This window comes from Ranitomeya variabilis, chromosome 1 (genome assembly GCF_051348905.1).
Source record: "Ranitomeya variabilis isolate aRanVar5 chromosome 1, aRanVar5.hap1, whole genome shotgun sequence".
NCBI classification, from domain to species: Eukaryota; Metazoa; Chordata; class Amphibia; order Anura; family Dendrobatidae; genus Ranitomeya; species Ranitomeya variabilis.
Window position 1 is genome coordinate 313,984,703 of NC_135232.1, and position 19,475 is coordinate 314,004,177.

At 43.1% G+C, this 19,475-nt stretch overlaps 1 protein-coding gene across 1 annotated transcript in view; it reads left to right on the forward strand.

Annotated features, from left to right (window-relative positions):
- The first annotated feature begins 17,063 nt into the window (after window positions 1-17,063).
- SEC14L2 (SEC14 like lipid binding 2) overlaps window positions 17,064-19,475 on the forward strand; it is a 60,039-nt gene continuing 57,627 nt past the window's right edge. Inside the window, exon 1 of the mRNA XM_077297153.1 lies at window positions 17,064-17,272. Coding sequence (XP_077153268.1) covers window positions 17,219-17,272 — 54 coding nt within the window. The 5' untranslated portion in view covers window positions 17,064-17,218. The remainder of the gene's footprint in view (window positions 17,273-19,475) is intronic.

Below are 19,475 nucleotides of genomic sequence, written 5' to 3' on the forward strand. Positions count from 1 at the left end.
TCCACCACAGAAAATACAAAAACTCCACAGCTAACTAAAGATATGGAGGGTATATCTGCATCTCCAGAGATACCAGCTTGGCTAAACAAATCCTTATACAGACCAAGCTGGACAAGACAAAAAACATGGAAAAGGACTGAACAATAAGGCCACAGCATGTGGACAGCAAAAAAAATCAAGGCCAGAACTTATCTTTGTTGAAAAGAACTGCAAAGCAGGAGAGACCAGGCAGAGATGTGAATCTTCCAGGAACAATGGACAACTGGCACTGACTAAAGGGTGAAGCAAGACTAAATAGCCCAGTCAGATTTGCAGAAAGTGAACACACCTGATAAATGCTGCGATTCAGAGACAGCAGCGCTACCACTTACAACCACCGGAGGGAGCCCAAGAGCAGAATTCACAACACTGGTATGGTCCGGCCATCTTGGAAGTGAGTCTGGAATCCCCTTAACCAGGTGGGGTTGGGAGCATTCCTTCTAGCGCTGTCTCTCACAAGGTCCTTATGTGCTCTCTGTCCTCCTTGCAGGTAGAACACTAACCCGCATGACAGGTAGCTCGAGCCTTTTTACAGGATCTCTATCACGAACCGGGCTCTATCTGCTACTATGTCTTCGGGTGTTAATGGTGGACAGGTGACTTGAAATCTAGCTGTCCTCCAGTATCTGCTGTGGGACATTACGTTACCCCCACAACCTCGGTTTCCGGCCACCGGTATCTGAGCTTCAGCTTGGAGGGAGCCCAACCACAGCTCTTCCCGAACTCCTCATTCTCCTTTGCTTCTTTTCCTCCTTCATGCTCTCTACAACTTATTCCATTCTTTCCTTTCAGGAGCTGCAGCAACTCACTTGGCTGCACGGCCCCTCTCTTTCTCTCTTCTCTGTTCCTCTGACAGACTGCTCCAGACTGCTGTCTGGCACCAACTCACTAACTCCTCCTCCAGACCAGAATATGTATATCTATATTTATGGAAGCTCCCCTGAAATTGGGTTTAGAGCTCCCCCTTCTGGCCTGGAGTAAGAACATGTTGTATGCTTGTGATACCTGTTAAAGGGATCCTTCCTCGCTTCCAAGCATGACATCACTCTCCCCGTAAGGAAAGCAATGCCACTGTAACAACCAGAAACCTGGGGTATTACTAATACACGTGGATTCCTTCCTCCATTTACTATGCCGTAAACAGGTTCTAGAACAATTGATCAATTTTAATCATGAGGCTCACAGCTTTGTTGATTCCTTACTAGTGTTGAGCATTCCGATACCGCAAGTATCGGGTATCGGCCGATACTTGCGGGTATCGGAATTCCGATACCGAGATCCGATACTTTTGTGGTATCGGGTATCGGTATCGAAACAACATTAATGTGTAAAATAAAGAATTAAAATAAAAAATATTGCTATACTCACCTCTCCGACGCAGCCTGGACCTCACCGAGGAAACCGGCAGCGTTCTTTGCTTAAAATGCGCGCTTTTCCTTCCTTCCGTGACGTCACGGCTTCTGATTGGTCGCGTGCCGCCCATGTGGCCGCGACGCGACCAATCACAGCAAGCCGTGACGTAATTTTCAGGTCCTTCTAGGCATTCAGTATTTTAAAATTACGTTCCGGCTTTGTGATTGGTCGCGTCGCGGTCACATGAGCGACGCGACCAATCACAAGCCGTGACGTCACGGGAGGCAGGAAACGCGCGCATTTTTAAAATTACGTCACGGCTTGTGATTGGTTGCGTCGCGGCCACATGGGCGGCACGCGACCAATCAGAAGCCGTGACGTCACGGAAGGAAGGAAAAGCGCGCATTTTAAGCAAAGAACGCTGCCGGTTCCCTCGGTGAGGTCCAGGCTGCGTCGGAGAGGTGAGTATAGCAATATTTTTTATTTTAACTCTTTATTTTACACATTAATATGGTTCCCAGGGCCTGAAGGAGAGTTTCCTCTCCTTCAGACCCTGGGAACCATCAGGGATACCGTCCGATACTTGAGTCCCATTGACTTGTATTGGTATCGGGTATCGGTATCGGATTAGATCCGATACTTTGCCGGTATCGGCCGATACTTTCCGATACCGATACTTTCAAGTATCGGACGGTATCGCTCAACACTATTCCTTACCCTTTTGTTTCATCATGCTTAACTGTGCATTAAGATCTAGGATTAATCTATTCCTTAGCCTGACCCTGACCTTACACTTACTCTATACATAATCAATTTGGCTTCAAAAGCTTACTTTTCTCCATTTTGCACATTCATATACTCTACTTATGCTCTATTTTTATACAATATATTTTAAATGTATTTAGTTTACACATTGAGACTACGTACATATGTGTTTTGATTGTTCACAACGGTGGATAAGTCTATTATCTTGTTGCCTTATTTTCTTGGCCTATATTGCACATTATTGTTTTGGGTATACGGATGGTATGTATTGGAAGTTTGTAGCCATCATTTTAAGAGTATAACTGGGGTGATTTCAGATTTCAGTTCCGTAGATTTTACATTTTCTATTTATTTTGCCAATTTGCACATTGTTATTCATAATAAGCATTTATTCTTATAAGGTATTGTTTTCTTCAGGGTATTTTATTGTCATCCCTATGACAATTGATTTATTGCGAGCACATTGGAGGAGGATTACCAGTCCTTGTGTAAAATCTATTTTTGCCTGTGTTGGCTTTAAAACTGTTTTTACTATTGTATTGTCTGTTTGTTCATTAATAAAATTTACGAGATTTTATCATTGGTGATCCTGACTATTATATACACACTTCTTTCTCTTCCATTTTGCACATGTACTCTAAGTGTGTAGTCAATGATCCCATATCTCATTGGTTGTACTATTAGTTCTCTTTAAGCATACTTTGCAGTTGGCTCACCATCCTGGTAGCTCTTCTCTGAACTTCCTCCAGTTTTTCAATGTCTTTTTTAAAATGTGGTGCCCAGAACTGAACACAGTATTCCAGATGAGGCCTGACCAAGGAAGAGTATAGGGGGATAGCATGGGCAGGGTCCTCTCCCCTCTGTATCAGTCTGTCATTGTTAGTTGGCTTACTGTAAGTGATATCTGAATTCTGTAACCCCTTCTCATGTACAGCACCATGGAATCAATGGTGCTATATAAATAAATATATAATTACTTCACGTGATCTAGGCTCTATGCTTCTCTTAATACATCCTAGAACTGTGTTTGGCTTTTTTACTGCTGTATCACACTTTTTACTTGTCCAGTCTGTAATCTATTAGTATACCCAAGTCTTTTTCACATGTGCTGTTGCTTACATCTATTCACGTCATGCATCAGGATCTGGTTCTTCAACTTCAGCCGTCTACACAACAGCTTGATCATCCTCTCTATTGCCTTCATTGACAGACAACTCCTAACAGAACCTATCCAATATGTCACCTTCCTAGTCACAGTGTAGATTGGAGCCCTGCATTCTAAAAATATTTTGTTCTATGTACTACCTCAATCCATGAACATTGTTCTTCTGGGTCTTCCGTGGCTGCGTCTACATGCATTGGTTGTTGCTTGGTCCACCAGCCAGGTGCTTCAGTCAGGAACGAATTGTGCGACCCACTGCCTTGCCAAGGTCAAGTCCAAGTCTTCTCCTCCCCTGCCTTCAAATCTTTCCTCTCTGCCTATTTATTATCATGCCTTTACAGGTGTCTTTTATGAGAAGAAGGCAGAGGTCTTGCCACCTCATAGACCATACGGCTGTCCCATTGATCTTCAGTCTTTTACCTCTCCACCCCGTGGTTTGGTGTATACTCTATCTGTACCTTAGACTCTGGTAATGTTTAAGTACATCCAAGAGAACTTAGCCAAGGAATGCATCCATAAGTCCTCTTCTCCTGCCGATGTCAGATTCTTCTTCGTGACTAAGAAAGATGGTTCCCTACATCCGTGTATTGACTATCGAGGTCTTAATAAAATCACTATAAAGAACAAGTATCTAATATGCGTCTGGGTTTGAACCCTTGAGACTGCTTTGTGGTAGGGTTCTCTGTCCACCACGCCAAAACACATATACCTTTTCTCCTGTTGTTTAGTTTCTGTTATCCTTGCTTCGGTCTTTTTAGGGTAACAAGTGTTTTCTCTTACTTGAGTGCTCTATCACCTTTCGGGTGCAGCTTTATATACTTTCCCCCTGCTGGTATTTCCTGCTGGTGATAGTTTTATTTGGATGTCCAGGCAACTGCTGTAGTTTAAGCTAGTCAGTGAACAACCAGATAGCGTTTATTTCTTTACAGTTTAAGTTCTTTACTCTGCACCTATCTTATGTTTCTCTTTAGGAAGTAAGCGGCATAATTTCTCACGGTACATACTTAACCCTTTAACGACATGCGCCGTACATGTACTGCGCATGCCGTGAATCCCCCTTTGATGTGGGCTCCGGCGCTGAGCCCGCATCAAAGTCGCGACATGTCAGCTGTTTTGTACAGCTGACATGTGCGTGCAATAGCGGCGGGTGAAATCGCTATTCAGCCGCCGCTATTAACCTGTTAATTGCCGCTGTCAAACGCAGACAGCAGCATTTAACTACCGCATCCGGCCGGGCGGCCGGAAATGACATCATCGCCGACCCCTGTCACATGATCGGGGGTCGGCGATGTGTCAGGACAGTAACCATAGAGGTCCTTGAGACCTCTATGGTTACTGATGCAGGCCTTCTGTGAGCGCCACCCTGTGGTCGGCGCTCACAGCACACCTGGATTTCAGCTACATAGCAGCGATCTGATGATCGCTGCTATGTAGCTGAGCCGATCCAGTTGTGCCAGCTTCTAGCCTCCCATGGAGGCTATTGAAGCATGGCACAAGTAAAAAAAAAAGGTTTTTAAAAATATGAAAAAAATATAAAAAATATATAAGTTTAAATCACCCCCCTTTCGCCCCATCCTAAATAAAACAATAAAAAAAAAATCAAACCTACACATATTTGGTATCACCGCGTTCAGAATTGCCCGATCTATCAATTAAAAGAAAGCATTAACCTGATCGCTAAACAGCGTACCGATAAAAAAATCCGAAACGCCAGAATTACATTTTTTTGGTCGCCGCGACATTGCATTAAAATGCAATAACGGGCGATCAAAAGAACGCATCTGCACCGAAATGGCATCATTAAAAACATCAGCTCGGCACGCAAAAAATAAGCCCTCACCCAACCCCAGATCACGAAAAATGGAGACGCTACGGGTATCGGAAAATGGCACTTTTTTTTTTTTTTTGTTTTTTTTAAGCAAAGTTTTGAATTTTTTATCACCACTTGGATAAAAAATAAACTAGACATGTTAGGTGTCTATGAACTCGTAATGACCTAGAGAATCATAATGGCAGGTTAGTTTTAGCATTTAGTGAAGCTAGCAAAAAAGCCAAACAAAAAACAAGTGTGGGATTGCACTTTTTTTTGCAATTTCACCGCACTTGGAATTTTTTTCCCGTTTTCTAGTAAAAGACATGGTAAAACCAATGACGTCGTTCAAAAGTACAACTCGTCCCGCAAAAAATAAGCCCTCACATGGCCATATTGACAGAAAAATAAAAAAGTTATGGCTCTGGGAAGGAGGGTAGTGAAAAACGAAACCGCAAAAACGAAAAAGGGCCGCGACTTGAAGGGGTTAATACTTTATTTTTTATTGTGGTTAGGTTTACTCACTCTGGAATCTCTTTCTAATTCAGCACACTTTCCCTTTTGTAGGTAGTTTACACTTTGATCTGCCCTTTAGCAGCTGTTCTTTAGCAGGAACATGATGTGCTCAACAGTCTTTCAGGCAGCATAGGTCCTAGTAGCCATCATCTAGTCTGTGATTGGGGCCATCTTGGCTCATGCAGGAACCATTAGGGACTGCGGGGTCAGGATCTCTAGTCTTTATAGGAACCGGCAGGGTCAGTTGTAGTTTACAATAGTTACCTATTTTTGGGGGGCTTTCAACATGATTTGTATTCGTAAGGCCAGCAAATGGAAAACGGCCTTTAATACCAGTGACGGTCACTACGAGTATCTCATCATGCTCTTTGTTCTGTGCAACGCACCTGCCAAGTTTAAAAAAATTGTTAACGACATCTTCCGGGATCTCCTTTGTGTTTCCGTGGTCATGTATTTGGACAATGTCCTGATTTTCTCTTCTGATCTATCTACCCATAGAAGGCACGTCTGTCAGGTTCTGCAGTGTCTACAGGAGAACAATTTGGTTGCCAATTTGTCCAAATGTGTCTTCGAAAAACCCTCCTTGCCTACATTGTTTCCAGCAAGGGTCTCAAAATGGATCCTGAAAAGATGTCTACTGTTCTTTCCTGGCCTTGTTCCCAAGACTCGTGGACCATCCAGTGTTTCATGGGTTTACTCCAACTTATACAGACAATTTATTCTGCACTTCTCGTCCCTCATAGCAGCTATATCCGCCTTAACCAGGAAGGTGGCTAATGACAAAGTTTTGCATGGGTCAGCCTTCCAGCATTTGAAAGAGGTTTTCGCGAGAGATCTGGTGCTGCATCCCACCGATCATTACAAACAGATTCATTTGAAGGTAGATGCCTCCTCTATCTGTGCTGGGGCAGTTCTCCTGCAAAGGACTTCTTCTAGGAAGTCTGCCTTTTGCATTTTTTTTTTTCTCTAAATTGTTTTCACCAGTCAAGCAAAACTATACTGTTGGTGATCATGGGCTTCTGGCTATCAAGATGGTGCTAGAACAATGGCAACATCTCCTGGAAGGCACCAGCTATCCGTGTAATAATATAAATGGACCATAACAAGCTGACTTTCCTGCAGTCACATAGCGGGTAAATCCTCGTCAAGCCAGGTGGGTTCTCTTCTTCACTTGTTTTAACTTCGAGTTACCGTCCTGCGGAGGAGGAGAGGAAGAGCCTCAGCACATTGTTGACCTGGCCCGGATTATAGAAGCAGCCCCTGTCCTTTTTAAAGACATGTCTCTGGGAATAACCTTTGTCCATACTTCTAGAATGAGCAGAGTTCTGTCCTGGGGACACTAATCCAAGTTGGTTGGTCATATGGGCATATGGACCTGCCTCTCTACATCTGTGTTATCATGGATCGGTTCTCTAAGATTGTTCTCTTCATTTCTCTGGCTGGTGTTCTGCTACTAAGCTCGCCATGCAGTTCTTCCCGCATGTGTGTCGCCTCCACGGTCTTCCTCTCCACATAGTCTCTGATTGTGAAGTTCAGTTCACTTCTAAGTTTTGGAGATCTCTGAGCAAGCTGCTGAATGTCCAGCTGCACTTTTCCTCCGCATACCATCCGCAGACCAATGGGCAAGTAGAACGGGTTGATCAGATTCTTGAGAACAACCTTCACCATGTTATCTCTGCCTGTCAGGATAACTGGGTACAACTGCTCCCCTGGGTGGAGTTTTCTTTTTTTTCAATAACCACATCAGGAAGTCTTCCGGACCAGCTCAATTCTTTTTGGTATACTCCCAGCATCCTCAAGTGCCCTTTCCTATGTCTGCCTCCTCCGGAGTTCCAGCAGCTGATACCTCATATGGCGACTTTCTAGAGATCTGGCAGCAGACCCAGGCTTCACTCCTTATGGCCGTGTATCGGATGAAGACTCATGCAGACAAGAAAAGAGGCTCGTCGCTTCAGTATTTTCCAGGAGATAAAGTCTGACTGTACTGTTACTCCGGCCACTCACACGCCTTCTAAGCGCCGTCATACTCACCGTGTGTTTCACTCTGCTCTACCCAGTACCTGACAATCGCTTTGAGTTGCCTTGTGCTGGTTGTGAGTCATAGGGGGAGCAGCCAAACTGTGCAGGAATTTGTATCCACCCTGTCCTTCAAAAATTTTCTTCCCCAGCCTATCTATATATCAGGTGCCTCCACCCGCCATTCCTCGCCCAAAAGGTTCCTAGTCTGCTAGCACCTTTATGCATTCTACCATATTCAGTCTCATGTTATCGACTTTTTTACCCGTCCTGTCTGACCTCTCTGATCCTGACCTCGGCTACCTGTATAGAATCTGTGCTGCTTGCCCTGACTTTGGATTATCTGACAACATCTTTGTCTTCACCCTCCTGTACTTTGTACCCACACCTCTAACCATCCAGTCAGCTGCTGCAGTCCTGGGGACTGCCTTGGAGTGGTACCTACTTTCTTCTGGCACCCTAGCCTATCCTCACCATCAGAGGCTCTAGTGAAGACCTGGTAGACACTTAATCGCGTCTCTCCAGGGTAAGTCCATCCTGTGGCTCAGTGGCTCCACAGACACACAAGTGTTAGGCCGGAGTCACACTAGGGAGTTTTACGGATGTATGAGAGGCGCAAAAACTACGCATTGCACACTGACCAATGATTCTCTATTGGGCAGCTCCTATCTGCCGTAAATTTCGCAGCTGTATTTTACGTGCGTAGAAAATCGCAGCATGCTGCGTTTGTCAGCGTATTGCGCAAAAAATCCGCCAATGAAAGTCTATGGGGGCGAGAAAAATACAGATTACACACAGACTATCAGTGTGACTTGCAAGAAATACGGAGCGGTGTTCTATAGAAAAGCTGGCAATTCAGTGCGGTGTACAGTAAAATCACACTGACAGGTTAGAATAGATCAAATACGGTAAATGTCTACACATAGTATAGGTATATATATATATATATATATATATATGTCATTGAGACACACACATTATATATATATATATATATATATATATATATATATATATATATATATATAGATAGATATACACTCACTGGCCACTTTATTAGGTACACATGTCCAACTTCTTGTTAACACTTAATTTCTAATCAGCCAATCACATGGCGGCAACTCAGTGCATTTAGGCATGTAGACATGGTCAAGACAATCTCCTGCAGTTCAAACCGAGCATCAGTATGGGGAAGAAAGGTGATTTGAGATCCTTTGAACGTGGCATGGTTGTTGTTGCCAGAAGGGCTGGTCTGAGTATTTCAGAAACTGCTGATCTACTGGGATTTTCACGCACAACCATCTCTAGGGTTTACAGAGAATGGTCCGAAAAAGAAAAAAAATCCAGTGAGCGGCAGTTCTGTGGGCGGAAATGCCTTGTTGATGCCAGAGGTCAGAGGAGAATGGGCAGACTGGTTCGAGCTGATAGAAAGGCAACAGTGACTCAAATCGCCACCCGTTACAACCAAGGTAGGCCTAAGAGCATCTCTGAACGCACAGTGCGTCGAACTTTGAGGCAGATGGGCTACAGCAGCAGAAGACCACACCGGGTACCACTCCTTTCAGCTAAGAACAGGAAACTGAGGCTACAATTTGTACAAGCTCATCGAAATTGGACAGTAGAAGATTGGAAAAACGTTGCTTGGTCTGATGAGTCTCGATTTCTGCTGCGACATTCAGATGGTAGGGTCAGAATTTGGCGTAAACAACATGAAAGCATGGATCCATCCTGCCTTGTATGGAGCATCTTTGGGATGTGCAGCCGACAAATCTGCGGCAACTGTGTGATGCCATCATGTCAATATGGACCAAAATCTCTGAGGAATGCTTCCAGCACCTTGTTGAATCTATGCCACGAAGAATTGAGGCAGTTCTGAAGGCAAAAGGGGGTCCAACCCGTTACTAGCATGGTGTACCTAATAAAGTGGCCGGTGAGTGTATATATATATATATTTATGTTTAATACAGAGCTAGATAGCATAAAAGCCGGTAATTCAATTGACGGCTTTTGCTATCTCCTTATCAAACCTGACAGGATATGAGACATGGATTACATACAGTAAACCATTTCATATCCCTTTTTTTTGCATATTCCTCACTAATAATGTTAGTAGAGTGTGTATGCAAAATTTGGGGGCTCTAGCTGTTAAAATAAAAAGTTAAATCGCGGAATAAACTGGCGTGGGCTCCCGCGCAATTTTCTCCGCCAGAGTGGTAAAGCCAGTGACTGAGGGCAGATATAAATAGCCTAGAGAGGGACCATGGTTATTGGCCCCCCCTGGCTAAAAACATCTGCTCCCAGCCACCCCAGAAAAGGCACATATGTAAGATGCGCCTATTCTGGCACTTGGCCTCTCTCTTCCCACTCTCGAGTAGCGGTGGGATATGGGGTAATAAAGGGTTAATGTCACCTTGCTATTGTAAGGTGACATTAAGCCTGGTTAATAATGGAGAGGTGTCAATGAGACACCTATCCATTATTAATCCAATAATATTAAAGGGTTATTAATACACACACACATTAAGAATAAAATATTTTATTGAAATAAATACACACATGGGGTTGTAAAATCTTTATTATACACTTAATCCACCTGAAACCCTCGTTCTGTAAAAGAAAAAAAAGAAAAAAGCAACAATATCCCATACCTTTCCGGCTCTCAGTCACGTCCCACGCTGTAAATCCATCTGAAGGGGTTAAATAATTTTACAAGCAAGAGCCTGCTAATGCAGCTGTGCTCCTGGCAGTAAAATCAGGGGAATGAATTGAAAGCAGGGGAACGTAGCATCGTAAATTTGTGGTGCTGCGCCCCCTGCTGGCATAAACTCATATGAACTCTAGCGTGAGAAAATATTCATAAAAATTCCCACGCTCGAGTTCATAGGAGTTTATGCCAGCAGGGGTGTAGCACCACAAGTCTACGATGCTACATTCCCCTGCTTTCCATTCATTCCCCAGATTTTACAACCAGGAGCACAGCTGCATTAGCAGGCTCCTAGTTGTAAAATTATTTAACCCCTTCAGATGGATTTACAGCGTGGGACAAAGACTGAGTGCCGGAACGGTATGGGATATTGTTGCTTTTTTCTTTTTTTTTCTTTTACAGAACAAGGGTCTTCAGGTGGATTAAGTGTATAATAAAGATTTTACAACCCCATGTGTGTATTTATTTCAATAAAATACTTTATTCTTAATGTGTGTGTGTATTATTAACCCTTTAATATTATTGGATTAATAATGGATAGGTGTCTCATTGATACCTCTCCATTATTAACCAAGCTTAATGTCACCTTACAATAGCAAGGTGACAGTAACCCTTATTACCCCATATCCCAAAGCTACTCGGGAGTGGGAAGAGAGAAGCTAAGTGCCAGAATAGGCGCATCTTACATATGTGTCTTTTCTGGGGTGGCTGGGGGCAGATGTTTTTAGCCAGGGGGGGCAATAACCATGGTCCCTCTCTAGGCTATTAATATCTGCCCACACCAGTTTTTTTTCCGCCATTTTACCCTCTATTTCAACAGCTAGAGCCCCCAAATTTTGCACACACACTCTACTAACATTATTAGTGAGGAATATGAAAAAAAAGGAATATGAAATGGTTTACTGTACGTAAACCATGTCTCATATCCTGTCGGGTTTGATAGGGAGATAGCAAAAGCCGGCAATTGAATTACCGGCCTTTATTCTATCTAGTGCTGTATGAAATATAAATATAAATATAAATATATATATATATATATATATATATATATATATATATGTGTGTCTCACTGACATATATATATATATATATATATATATATATATATATATATATATATACAGTTAGGTCCATATATATTTGGACAGAGGCAACATTTTTCTAATTTTGATTATAGACATTACCACAATGAATTTTAAACAAAACAATTCAGATGCAGTTGAAGTTCAGACTTTCAGCTTTCATTTGAGGGTATCCACATTAAAATTGGATGAACATTTTAGGAGTTTCAGCTCCTTAACATGTGCCACCCTGTTTTTAAAGGGACCAAAAGTAATTGGACAGATTCAATAATTAAAAATAAAATGTTCATTTTTAGTACTTGGTTGAAAACCCTTTGTTGGCAATAACTGCCGGAAGTCTTGAACTCATGGACATCACCAGACGCTGTGTTTCCTCCTTTTTGATGCTCTGCCAGGCCTTCACTGCGGTGGTTTTCAGTTGCTGTTTGTTTGTGGGTTTTTCTGTCTGAAGTTTAGTCTTTAACAAGTGAAATGCATGCTCAATTGGGTTGAGATCAGGTGACTGACTTGGCCATTCAAGAATATTCCACTTCTTTGCTTTAATAAACTCCTGGGTTGCTTTGGCTTTATGTTTTGGGTCATTGTCCATCTGTAGTATGAAACGACGACCAATCAGTTTGGCTGCATTTGGCTGGATCTGAGCACACAGTATATCTCTGAATACCTCAGAATTCATTCGGCTGCTTCTGTCCCGTGTCACATCATCAATAAACACTAGTGACCCAGTGCCACTGGCAGCCATGCATGCCCAAGCCATCACACTGCCTCCGCCGTGTTTTACAGATGATGTGGTATGCTTTGGGTCATGAGCTGTACCACGCCTTCACCATACTTTTCTCTTTCCATCATTCTGGTAGAGGTTGATCTTGGTTTCATCTGTCCAAAGAATGTTCTTCCAGAACTGTGCTGGCTTTTTTAGATGTTTTTTTTTAGCAAAGTCCAGTCTAGCCTTTTTATTCTTGATGCTTATGAGTGGCTTGCACCGTGCAGTGAACCCTCTGTATTTACTTTCATGCAGTCTTCTCTTTATGGTAGATTTGGATATTGATACGCCGACCTCCTGGAGAGTGTTATTCACTTGGTTGGCTGTTGTGAAGGGGTTTCTCTTCACCATGGAGATTATTCTGCGATCATCCACCACTGTTGTCTTCCGTGGGCGCCCAGGTCTTTTTGCATTGATGAGATCACCAGTGCTTTCTTTCTTTCTCAGGATCTACCAAACTGTAGATTTTGCCACTCCTAATATGGTAGCAATTTCTCGGATGGGTTTTTTCTGTTTTCACAGCTTAAGGATGGCTTGTTTCACCTGCACGGAGAGCTCCTTTGACCGCATGTTTACTTCACAGCAAAACCTTCCAAATGCAAGCACCACACCTCAAATCAACTCCAGGCCTTTTATCTGCTTAATTGAGAATTACATAACAAAGGGATTGCCCACAACTGTCCATGAAATAGCCTTGGAGTCAATTGTCCAATTACTTTTGGTCCCTTTAAAAACAGGGTGGCACATGTTAAAGAGCTGAAACGCCTAAACCCTTCATCCAATTTTAATGTGGATACCCTCAAATGAAAGCTGAAAGTCTGAACTTCAACTGCATCTGAACTGTTTTGCTTAAAATTCATTGTGGTAATGTCTATAACCAAAATTAGAAAAATGTTGTCTCTGTCCAAATATATATGGACCTAACTGTATATATATATATAGACTGTATGTATGTTTTCAAGAATATTTGAGCCCATGGATCCATTATATGTCCATTTTGCAAGGTTGCGAGAAAAAAAAATGCAGTACGGATGCCATATGGATTACATACGGAGGATGACATGCGTAAAATACGCAGCCGCACCCTGCCTACGGATGACATACGGATCACTGTTTTGGGTTAATTTCTGGGTACTACGCCTGTAAAAAACGGACCGTATTTCCCTACACTGAGTGTGACCCAGGCCTAATACACAGAAGACCTGTGGATAGTTGTTCAAGATATTAGGAACAATCTCCCTGCTGATTTATTTCTAAAACTGTGCAAGTGTACCTATAAGAATTGAAAAATATTTAGAATTGAGAGTCCTCAGTGGTTGATACCTTTTAATGGCTAACTGATAGGCTACGTTCACACGGTGTGGTTTTTGGTGCGGATCCGCAGCGGAATTGCAGCTGCGGATCCGCATCCTTTTTCCATGCAGGTTACAGTACAATGTAACCCAATGGAAAACAAAACCCGCTGTGCCGACGATCCTTTTTTCCCCAGGAAAATCAGCGCGGATTTGCCTGCGGAAAAAAGAAGTACCATGTCAATTCTTTCTGCGGATTCCGCTGCGGGTTTCCAACAGCACCAATAGGAAACTGCAGTTGGAAACCCGCAGTGGAATCCGCAGTAGAAAAAGGATCAAAACCCGCAGTGAAAAGCACTGCGGTTTTCACTGCGGATTTGTCCAAAAAAGGACCTGAAAAATCCGCAGTGAAAAAAGGATCGTGTGAACGTAGCCAAAAGATGGTAACAAATTCTATCTACTGGCTAACACGGTACCAAGATATATTTCTTTCCTGTATAAGAATTGATGCTTTGATGCTGTTTTGAAGGCAAAGTGTGATCACACAAAATATATATTTAGATTTTTCTTTTATTCAATCACTTTGGATTTAATTGATGAAAATGAATTACTAATACTTCTATTTTGATAGCATTCTTACTTTGCAGCCATTGTCCACCTAGACGAAAACTTTTACACAGTAAGGCTATGTGCACACGTTGCAGAATTGAGGCGGAAATTTCCGCCGCAATTCTGCAACTCCCTGCCACGGGAAATATGCATGCAGAATTAGCATGCATATTCCCGCTAAACACTAGCGTTTTGCAAGCGTAATTAGCTTGCAGAATGCTAGCTTTTACCAAGCGATCTGTAGCATCGCTTGGAAAACTAATTGACAGGTTGGTCACACTTGTCAAACAGTGTTTGACAAGTGTGACCAACATTTTTTACTATTGATGCTGCATATGCAGCATCAATAGTAAAAAGATAGAATGTTAAAAATAAGTTTTAAAAAATTGTGATAGGTGAGAATATCATGACATTTTATTTTAATGCTTTTTTTTTTTAAACAGGTATATGGTTCCCAGGGCCTGGAGGAGAGTCTCCTCTCCTCCACCCTGGTTACCATCCGCACATGATCCGCTTACTTCCCGCATGGTGGGCATAGCACCATGCGGGAAGTAAGCGGATCAATGCATTCCTATGTGTGCGGAATCCCCGCAAATCCGCACAAACAATGAACATGCTGCGTTTTTTTCCGGAATGCCGCGGGAAAAAATGCAGCATGTGCACAAAAAAGGCAGAATGCATTAAAAATGATGGGGTACTTATGTAAGTGTTTTTTTAGTGTTTTTTTTTTTTGGGTGGAAAACGGCCAAAAAAACGCTAAAAATCCTGAACGTGTGCACATAGCCTAAATATTAGTACTGTATATAAGTTTCAGACTTATGTGAAAAATGCTGCAAAAGGGCCTGATTGACTCCAAATTTATTATGTAGCAGAACAATGACCCAAAACATTTAGCCAATATAATTAAGAACTATCTTCAATGTAAAGAAGAACAAGGAGTCCTGGAAGTGATGATATGGCCCCTACAGAGCTCTGATCTCAACATCATCTAGTCTGTGTAGGGTTACATGAAAAAGATGGAAGGATTTGAGCAATCCTAAATACATTTAGACAAAGAACAGTCACGCCAAATATTGGTTTGGTCATTTACTTTACATTTTGTTAACAAATAAAAATAAACTTAACATTTTTATTTTTGAGAGCATTCTTACTGCAGCATTTTTTCTACACCTACCTAAAACTTTTGTATTATACTGTATGTACATACACTTTGAGGACAAAAGTACTGGGAGTCTGGGACACTTACACATTACACCCACAGAAGGTTTAGGACATCCCATTCTAAATTGTTAGGCATTAGTAGAGAGTTAGTGCCACTTTATAGCTATAACAGCTTCCTCTCTTCTGGGAAGACTTTCTACAAGATTTTGGAGTTTATGTGTGGGAATTTTTGCCCATTCATCCTAAAGAACATTTATAAGATTAGGCCCTGATGTTGGATACGAGGGCCTGGCTTGCAATCTACCGTATGTGATAGTTCATCCCATAGGTATTTGACTGACTTGAGGTCAGCGCCAGTAAAGTTCTTCCACACCAAACCTGCCCAATCATGCTATTATAGACCTTATATAACTACGACTAGATCCGCTTGTCTTGTGCAGTATTTTCTTTGGGAAGTTATAGAAGTCAGAAGTCTGCACTGAGAATGGAAAGAATTAAATCACAGTTTTATCAGCAGGAGATATTCACTGGAATATCAGTAAACCTTCTGCCATGTAGCCTTTATATTCATGAGCTGTCACCCTACTTATTGACAGCTTTCTGCCTATGCACAGTGTACACAACAAGCTGCTGATCAGTGGGGTGGGGAGTTATACAGAGCTCAGCATTCAGGGATCTGGTAGATCTTCAGCAGATAAAACAGTGATTTCATGAAAATGTCAGCAAGCAGCTTAGTAAGTGATACATTGCTGTAATCAGAGTCTCTTTGCCTACATCCTGCTTCTCTCAGGTGGGATATCAAAAACCTGCTGACAGATTCCCTTTAGAAAGTGGTGCAAATGCAAAGTAACCAACCTGCTGTCAACTTTAATTTCTAAAGGGCTATGAAAATTAGATTTGGTTCCTACAGTAAGAGCAATTACTGCACTTTGGCACAACTAATAACCCATTTATGCTGGCTCATGTGAGATCAGGAACAAGCGCCAACCAACCATGTTCACGTCGCTCAGTCTGCGGTTCCACAGACTGGCGAGCAATGATGGGGCAGAACAATGGCTAATATGAGCGCTCTGTCCCCATGTACAGCACGTCACCTGTATACATGGGCCAATGTGCTGCCGATAATGACGATTTTTACCGATTGCTGGCATGGTCACACTGGCAGATAACTGGAAACGGGCGATTACCCTACGGGCTCGTGCACACAACCATAATAAGCCGATGAGTGCAGTCCGTCGTTTGATGGATAGCACTCATTCCCATGTTATTCTATGGGGCCGTGCACATGTCCGATCTTCTCCTTGGACTGATTCGGTCTGAAGAAAAAAATCACCGCGTGCATGATTTGCCTCCGATCGGATAACACTCGGCCATTCATGTTTATGGGTCTGTGGAAAACATCGGACCGCACTCGAATGTCATCATTTTCATGGACTGACACAATGGAGATGATGGAGAAACGTTCTGATTACACTATGATCAATGGCTGATCGGGATGTGATTAGCATAATGGCGGGTTCCTCAGGTGAGAGCCGTGTCTGCGCTCCCCACCGCATCCCTAGTGGTAATGGTCACTTTATATGGAGAAAAGGCACAAGTCTGAAGAGAAGAATAATCTGAATTCTGCAGTCTTCCTCATGAGGTAAAGTTTGGTACAGGGGGCAGTGTAGTGGGACCATTTTCCCACAGCCCCAGTGGCTGAGCCCACCTGTGCCTGTACGTCAGTCAGTCAGGGGCAGACAGACTGGCATTTCGCAAATGCCAAAAAAAACTACCTACGATAAAGAGCGCACTGTCTCTTTAAAGGAAGCGGAGAGGCCGGCCGGTGATGGCGGAGGCGGGGACCGGGGCTGCTCATATAATAACCCAGGGAAGCCCAGGGGCTCCGTGCGACAGCGACACACCCTCCCGGGCACCGAGGCGGCAGCTGGAGAGCAGGTGCCAGGATGAGTGGACGGGTTGGCGATCTGAGTCCCAAGCAGGAGGAGGCCCTAGGCAAGGTGAGCTCCCCGATATACCGCCATTCATCTGGCTGCTGCCCACTGACTACTGCACTTCTGTGTCCGGCATCCCCCTCCTATTAACCCTCTCCTGCGCACCGCCCCGGGGATGAGCTCACAGAGGAGGACCCTCCAGCCATAGACCCCTGGGCTGTTTCCTGTACACAGAGATTCTTCCAGCTACTTGTACAATAGTCCCTGTAGTGAGCCACCTGGGGAAGGCAGTAGTCACAACACAGCAACACAGACCACGACACCCTTTCATGCCCGAAGCTTTGTAAAGAAAGTCTCCTCACCTATAGCAATGTCTCCTACTCTGTATATAGAGTCTCCTTTACTACTGAGACCCCCGAATACAGGACCAGTGTGATACTATGTAATCTGTATATAGAGTCCCCTCCACTACGGAGACCCCCGAATACAGGACCAGTGTGATACTGTGTAATCTGTATATAGAGTCCCCTTTACTACTGAGACCCCCGAATACAGGACCAGTGTGGTACTATGTAATATTCTGTATATAGGCTCCCCTTTACTACTGAGACCCCCGAATACAGGACCAGTGTGATACTGTGTAATCTGTATATAGAGTCCCCTTTACTACTGAGACCCCCGAATACAGGACCAGTGTGGTACTATGTAATATTCTGTATATAGGCTCCCCTTTACTACTGAGACCCCCGAATACAGGACCAGTGTGATACTGTGTAATCTGTATATAGGGTCCCCTCTACTACTGAGACCCCCGAATACAGGACCTGTGTGAGACTCTGTAATATTCTGTATATAGGGTCCCCTCTACTACTGAGACCCCCGAATACAGGACCTGTGTGAGACTCTGTAATATTCTGTATATAGGGTCCCCTCCACTACTGAGACCCCCAAATACAGGACCAGTGTGAGACTCTGTAATATTCTGTATATAGGGTCCCCTCTATTACTGAGACCCCCGAATACAGGACCAGTGTGGTACTATGTAATATTCTGTATATACACTATGTTCCAAATTATTACGCAAATGACATTTTTCTCTGATTTTTCTAAATGGTTGGTGCAAATGACAGTCAGTCTAATAAAAGTCATCACCCATTAGAGTATACATTGAATTTTATTGAAGAAACCTCCCAATGATAACAGTATAATCTCCAAAATGAATAAAAACTTAAAATGCACTGTTCCAAATTATTAAGCACAGTAGAATTTCTAAACATTTGATATGTTTTAAAGAACAGAAAATGCTCATTTGTGGAATTTGCAGCATTAGGTCACATTCACTGAACAAAAAAGCTATTTAACTCCAAAACATCCTAACAGGCCAAGTTTCATGTTAACATAGGACACTTCTCTGATATTACCTTCACAATTCTTGCATCCATTGAACTTGTGAGTTTTTGGAGAGTTTCTGCTTGTATTTCTTTGCATGAAGTCAGAATAACCTCCCAGAGCTGCTGTATGGATGTGAACTGCCTCCCACCCTCATAGATCTTTTGCTTGATGATACTCCAAAGGTTCTCTATAGGGTTGAGGTCAGGGGAAGATGGTGGCCACACCATGAGGTTATCTCCTTTTATGCCCATAGCAGCCAATGACTCGGAGGTATTCTTTGCAGCATGAGATGGTGCATTGTCATGCATGAAGATGATTTGGCTCCTGAAGGCACATTTCTGCTTTTTATACCATGGAGGAAAGTTGTCAGTCAGAAACTCTATATACTTTGCAGAGGTCATTTTCACACCTTCAGGAACCTTAAAGGGCCATACCAGCTGTTTCTCCATGATTCCGGCCCAAAACATGACCCCCTCCACCTCCTTGCTGTTGTTGAAGCCTTGTTGGGACATAGTGGCCATCCAGCAACCATCCACTACTCCATCTATCTGGACCATCCGGGGTTGCTCAACGCTCATCAGTAAACAAGAATGTTTGGAAATTAGTCTTCATGTATGGGTGGGCCCAATGCAACCATTTCTGCTTATGAACACTGTTTAGGGGTGGCCGAATAGTAGGTTTATGCACCACAGCAAGCCTTTGAAGGAGCCTACACCTTGAGGTTCGAGGGTCTCCAGAGGCACCAGCAGCTTTAAATATCTGTTTGCTGCTTTGTAATGGCTTTTTAGCAGCTGCTCTCTTAATCCGATGAACTTGCCTGGCAGAAATCTTCCTCATTATGCCTTTATCAGCACAAACACATCTGTGCTCAGATTCA